The 6687-nt window shown below is 43.8% G+C and overlaps 1 protein-coding gene across 2 annotated transcripts; it reads right to left on the minus strand.

Annotated features, from left to right (window-relative positions):
• Nucleotides 1-2420: 2420 nt before the first annotated feature.
• LOC137854815 (ras-like GTP-binding protein rhoA) lies at nt 2421-6216 on the minus strand. 2 transcript variants are annotated; one of them, XM_068678700.1, is made up of 3 exons: nt 6068-6216; nt 4794-5434; nt 2421-3987 (listed from the first exon to the last, which is right to left on the minus strand). In XM_068678700.1, the coding sequence occupies exon 2, from the start codon at nt 5430-5432 to the stop codon at nt 4839-4841; it is 594 nt and encodes a 197-aa protein (XP_068534801.1). In that variant the 5' UTR covers nt 5433-5434; nt 6068-6216; the 3' UTR covers nt 2421-3987; nt 4794-4838. The 2 variants fall into 2 exon arrangements, with proteins under 2 accessions (XP_068534801.1, XP_068534802.1); XM_068678701.1 differs by having other exon boundaries at nt 4794-5507; nt 6068-6196.
• Nucleotides 6217-6687: the final 471 nt, after the last annotated feature.

Below are 6687 nucleotides of genomic sequence, written 5' to 3' on the forward strand. Positions count from 1 at the left end.
TCTCCGCTGATAAATATTTATGTAGACTTTCCCTGCCAAAGGCCTTAAACGCGGCCACATTTCATTTCCTCCCTGGGAGAGCAGCAGCAAGGAGTGGTCAATGATGGACTGGGCAGTGGCACAAGACACTATGGGATGTTTAGAGGGGGAAAGGGAGGGGTCTGGGTAGTCTGGGGAAGAACAAGGTGGGAAAACAGAGCAGTGAGGGGATGAAAGGAGCCAGGTGTGTGTGAGGAGCTGGCAGGTCGGTATGCCTGGCCGTGCCCTGTGCCTGGTGAGCGGGGCCTGTCTTCTCTCTGCACCCTGCCTGGGTGAGGGACTCAGTTCTGTGTGTGTGACTACGGGGACCTGGGAGCCAGAAATCCAGGTCAGGCCCCCCATCACAGGGCCACATGCCTGCAGGAAAGGATTGAAAGGCAGAAAATTGCTCTTTTTAATGCCTTCAGGCTTGCAAACTCCCTCTCAAATTTGGATGTTGACTGGCAGCTGATGCCCCCTTGGCACCGAGGCACATCCACCTTGTGACACTGCTCGGTTCAGGCACACCTGAGCTAACAGAGCTGCTCCCGATGGCATCGAGCTGCTCCGAAACCAGTCACTGGTGATTCATGAGTTGGATGATCCTCGACCAGTCTGTCTCCTGAACAGGCACAGCCTAGGGGTGTGCTGAGACAGTCACCCCCAAAATGGTCTCACTGACACAGGAGGCAGCACATTTGGGAACAGAGAGCAGGGTTCATGCTCTGCTCTGACCAAATCCTGTCCCCATCTCTCCACACAGTGAAATGCCAGATCAAACAGAAATCCCTACAGCATAAAGGGGTGTGAGAGGCCTGAGAACACCGGGACTGAAAAGCCCACGACACCCTTGGTGTAAGATTAAAATGTGAACACATCAGCAGCATGAAGCTGGTTTCAGTGATGCACATGTCCACTAGCAGAGATGGAGCTGAACAAGGAGGCTTTGAGGCCTTAGGGACAGCTACAAATTTTGTTTTGGCAAATAAAATTCCAGTCCTTCTGCCTTTTCATATGCTCCTCTGAGCTGCTGTGGAGGAATACCATCATCCAACCCCTTATTTCCATCAAAACATATTAACAAATTACAGGCTCTTGTATCAGTTTGTGATTCTGTGAGTGTTTGCGGAGAAACACTCTGAGCTGATGAATTATTTAAAGCAGATGCAGTACATCTCAGAAAATGAATTTGATTAAGTGGAAAGATATTATGAGGAAAACTAAGACAAAAGAGTAAGGGAATCTATTTTCATAAAATACAGCAAGCTTCCTGGTTCATTATAATTCTGAGTAAATAGATGAATTAGTAGGTAGACTGATAGATGGGCTACTAGAAGGACATAATATTTACACAGGAAATTAATATAAAATAGAGAATGGTCTTGCTAAGCAAGACATATTACCCTCCTTCCAGCCCATTCCCAAAGCAGGCAATGAGCAGCCTACAAACTGGAAATAACAGATGGGGTTTTGTTATTTCAGACTTCTCTTTCTGAAGCCCTGTACTGTGCACAGCGCAGGTGTGTTTCTGACTGCTGATGTGTCACTCTGTAGATGAAACTGAAGCGTAGAGGTTCTGCCCACATCTCCGTCCAAAACACCTTCTAGATTGTTATGGCTCCCGTGGCTCATCACAATATGTAGAGATCGATACAGAGAAGCCAGGTCCTTGATCAGACCAGATGTGGAAAAAAGTTTGGGGACCTGAGTGTCCATGAGCCTGTCTGTTTTTAACCAAAAATGTCAGCTTATCTACAAACCTTGTCTTGACCACTTCCTTAGAAGCTACTACAACACTATCACATGAAATACAAACTACCTCTGCACTGAAAATGGAAAGTTGCTCTCACATATTGCCTTAATATGCCTTAATATTGCTTTTTAATATTTCCTTCCTTCCTTCCTTCCTTCCTTCCTTCCTTCCTTCCTTCCTTCCTTCCTTCCTTCCTTCCTTCCTTCCTTCCTTCCTTCCTTCCTTCCTTCCTCCCTCCCTCCCTCCCTCCCTCCCTCCCTCCCTCTTTCCTTTTGTTCTTCTGAAAGACATATTTATTTGCATTATTGCTTCACTGACATCACAAACAGCCCTGTGGAATGATATATGAACATCCAGTTAATTTCCATCTTCTCTTCCACAGTATTTATTTCTTCTGCTTTTTATTTTTTTTATAACAAAACTCATAATTAATATTTATTGAAATAAAAAATAGAAAAAAATGTAGTAACCTGCTCCTGCAAAAGTGCTCTGAGACATGTAAAAAGGAAAAGCATTTGCATTTTTGACAAAAGTGGCAAAAAGAAGGTTTATACTGCTTTAGCAAGAGGATGATGAAAAAACTCCCCCAGATTTCTCTTTTTCAGTTGCAGAGGTGGATACAGTAAAAGTAAAAGAGGTGGATAAAGTAAAAAGGTTAATGTTTAGGAATAGATACAAAGCCCACTGTAGCAGCAGGTTAATTCAGAGACACACACAGTGAATACTAGGAGTGAAACCAGCTACCTTGATCTTGAACAAAGCGCCCTTCTGGAGAAAAACACGTTTTTGCTTAGACTGAAGATAGGTGCCAGCCAATGCACTGACCAGTATCCTTCTCAAAAAGGGGCAGTGTAAGTTCAGATTCACCAGGGAGGTCTGTGCTTTCCCAGTAGTGGGAGCAGTCAGTGCCTAGCATCTTCGCAAAACTACATCTCTGCAGTTCAGTACCCCACATCAGAGGCACCTGAGACACCTGTGTTCTTTACCCTATCTGCAGACTAATCCTGCCCACCCACACATGCACACATAAAATGGAAATAACAATTTGAACCGATCTACATAAATGCAGCTCTTTGAAATGCACTGATGTATGTTATTACCTGAATCTGGAGAGCACTTATGCACAGTGCACGCATCCAGGGAGGAAGGGGAGAACAGATTTAAAATTTGGGTACGATAGCTGGTTGCATAGAGGGGATTGTTACAGACAGAGAGGGGAAGAAATTGAGGTGAAGAACTGTCTCTGGAGGAAAAAGAGAAAGGGCAAGGAAAAAGAGTGAAGGAAAAACAGAACTCCATGAAGTAGATGGTTCACAGTTACTTCAGGCAGCAGTTTAAGTTTCTCAGTTTCGAAAATAACACTTACTTATCACCAAGAGATGGGTTGGTAATTTGTGCTGAAAAGTGCTCTCAGATTCCTAGAATAAAGGTGCTTTTCGAGATGTAAAGTATCATCCTTGAAACATTTATAATTATGCCACACTGGGATTGTGAACTTCCAACCTACTCCTAAACAGTAGCAACAACCCATCCAATAATACTCGGCCAACTCTACGCTATACCCATGATACCATCAACAGACAAATCTTTGTGGGAAGAATGGGTAAGGAAAAAAAATATTAAGTGTGAAAAAGAAAAGAATATTAAGTATTTTACTAGGTCTCTCATCTGGGAAAGCTAGTTTGCTGAGCGTCCAGCTGCAGGTGGCATGATCAACTTCAAAATTTGTGTTTACTCATTTTGTTTCCCCTTGGAAAACTGTAGACAAGCTGCTAGTGATGAGACCACCACTAGGTAAGTCAGTAAAAGAAAATGTTAGACCTCATGTCCTCCTAGTTCATGACAGTTGTGCTCAGTTAGTCCTGCCCCCTTACTTCCAGGATCAGGAGTTTACCTTAGGACTTTTTTTCTGTCCATTTACTGTGTTATAGCACGTGTCTTCAAATCCTGCATTATTTACCATCTCCCAAACTTCCACATTAATGTCAGCCCATAATTCAGTCAGATCCTTGGGCTGGCAGCAGTCAGTGCCTTGGAGAAGGGAAGAGTGTGGAGATGCACCCAAAAATCTCTATTTCGCTCCATCTCTGCGCCTCTCTGAGATCCTCTGCTTAGGTTGACAGCATGTCTCAGTCTCTTTCCAGATTGTTGATGACTTGCAAAGTGGAGTGTGGTTGTTGGCATTCCCCTTACTTCGTGAATTCTGCCTGCAAGTGCTAGGAAAAAATAGGAAGTTTTATGATACATTCGAGCCATAGAGACAAAGAAGTTTAGAAACTGAAGTCTGGTCTTTTTGCTTCTCAGACTAAGATAAGAATTCTATCAAGAAGCAGATCCTAATGCAGAGCCAGGCTGTTTTATCCCATTTTTACGCATGCCTGAAGAGGTAAAGAGCACTTCCTTCATCGCACCCTATCCTGTATAAATGTTGCATCCCTCATGCATTTATGGAACCAAGCCCAGGCCAGCTCTACGAATGAATCCTAGAGAAAGTCAGACCTGTTCTGCCAGTAAGAAACCCGCTGCTGGTAGTAGGGCAGACTGCTGGGTACGTGTGTGTGTCTGTGCGTGTCTGTGTGCTGACTCCCTTCCCTAAGGACATCCTTCAAGGAAGTGTACGGAAGGGAGTGAACACCAGCACCCCTTGTCAGCACAGCTGCTTGCCACTGAGCCTTGCTGCCAGCGAGCTGGGATTAGATCCGCTGAGCTCCACGTTCTTGTGATAGTCTCAGCACTGCTGGTTTAGGTTCCTGTCTTAGTCTGTGTCTGTCTCCCTTGACCAAAACACCTCTGTGGAGATCTGTAGCTTGGTCATTTCTGTTTCTCAGGGCTGGCACTCGGCTCAAACCTGGAATTGTGCTCTTCAGCCTGTTTTGGAAGGGGAGAAGGAACAAATCCAACTTTTCAAGTGCGAGACTTTGCAGGCTTTCTATCAATCACATAAGTGATTTCTTTTTTCTTCCTGTAGTGTAAAAGCAGCCCTTACAGCACCCACACAACAGCAACAAAGACATCTACTTACCCTTCCACATCATGAAACCTCACAACAAAATTATGTTCGCTCCTCTTACAAAATTTGGCAGGACCTACAGCGTTTCTTTCTCTTCCTTTTCTCATTTAATGCACATTGGCTAATAATCTCCAGGGCTGTATCGACACCTTCTTTTGTCTTGGCAGAACACTCCAGGTAAGCATATGCCCCAATCCTGGCTGCTAAAGCTTTTCCTTCTGTCGTGTTAATGGGCTCATTGCCTGAAGTAGCTAGCTTCTTCTGGATACCTTCATCATCCCTCAGTTCTATCATGGTAGCCACCAGAATAATGGGAACCGTGGGGCAGAACAGTTTGATTTCCGGAACCCAAAAGTCAAGGATGTTTTGCTGCGAGTCAGGCCTAACCACTGAGAAGCATATTAAAATCACGTTGGTGTCCTCATAGAACACCGAGCGGAGATTTTGGTAACTGACTTCATCCTTCCCTGACACATCAAACAGAAATAGTTTCATTTCGTGCCCATCTACCTCCGTGTCAGTGGCATAAGTGTCGAAGAGTGTTGGCTCGTAGCAGCTGGGAAGCTGTTCGTGACGCAGAGCGAAGAGGAGGCACGTCTTACCGCAGCGGTCATCTCCGACTACAGTAAGCTTTCTCCTAACAGCAGCCATTCCTTGAAAACCAAGATGAAGAACAAAATGGATTATTCCTGTGCATTTTTTTTCTTCTTTTTTTCCTTTTTAAAGCTTTTGTGAAAGGTAGAAGAAGAGAAGAAATTCTGTTAGCTTGGGATTCTTTCCCTTATATCCTTTTTTCTCCCCATATTTCTGCCTTACCATTGTTCCCTGTTTTTTTTTTTTTTTTTTTCTCTTTTAATTTCTCTGATATTAGAATCTTCTGAAATTGCAATTACCTTGCTTTCGACGTTATTATACATCAAAAAATGAAGGTATAAACTAAATCTGGGTGTAACCAAGATTCCTTCAGTGTCCTGTATTTCTGTTTTACCATCTTCAATGTTATTTATCGCCAGTGTTCAGTCCATAGTAGATTTCATTTCCTATACTGAATGCCTTAATTCTATGAGTGAGATGGAGCATAACCCACTGTACTGGACAACCATACAGATTGCCTACATTTTTCCCACCACTGTCTGCTCGTGGAATTCTACCAGCGGTGATAGCTATGCTGGATAAATCCATGCTGCTTTTGCTTATAGATCTGTTCTCATGTGGGAGGTAAGAAAGTGTTCTCTCTCTTCATATATTCACGGTCATTTTATATGAGATAGAAGCGTTGCACTTACAGGATAGTAATTTCCAGCATCAGTCTTCTCTTTCTTGATGTTCAGTATGAAATTGGCTTCTTCTAATATCGCTGCTGCCTCAGCTTCCTTAGGTCACTGTTTCCATCTAGAGAGATTACCACCACTCTTCAAAGACTGTCACGATGAACACTGTATTTAAAGGGATAGGTTGATGTTTCTTAATATAGCCGGCCAATCTACGAGGAGAACCTCATGACATCATTGCTTTTTAGAGTCAACTTGCAACAAAGTGGAAGTTACACAATTCATTGACAGATCACAGCATGTTTGCTTCAGAAATTTCCTCATTCTTATTGCAAAAGGCTCATCCTGAGTGAGCATTTCAGTACTGAGTGTGCCAAACTGCTTTTGGAGGGGGTGGAGGGTGACAGAGGAAACGAGCAGTAGAGTTGTCAGACGTGCCTCAAGGCACCTCACAGAAATGAATTCCAGAGTCAAAGAATGGATGAAGCAGGAAGGGATCTCTGGAGATCATCTGCTCCATTCCCTTGCTCCAGCAGGGTCAGCTAGAGCAGGCTGCTCAGGGCAGTCAGGTTTTGAATATCTCCAAGGAAGGAGACTCCGCTAGCTCTCTGGGCAGCCACTTCCATTGTTTCATC

Source organism: Anas acuta, chromosome 3, assembly GCF_963932015.1.
Source record: "Anas acuta chromosome 3, bAnaAcu1.1, whole genome shotgun sequence".
NCBI lineage: Eukaryota > Metazoa > Chordata > Aves > Anseriformes > Anatidae > Anas > Anas acuta.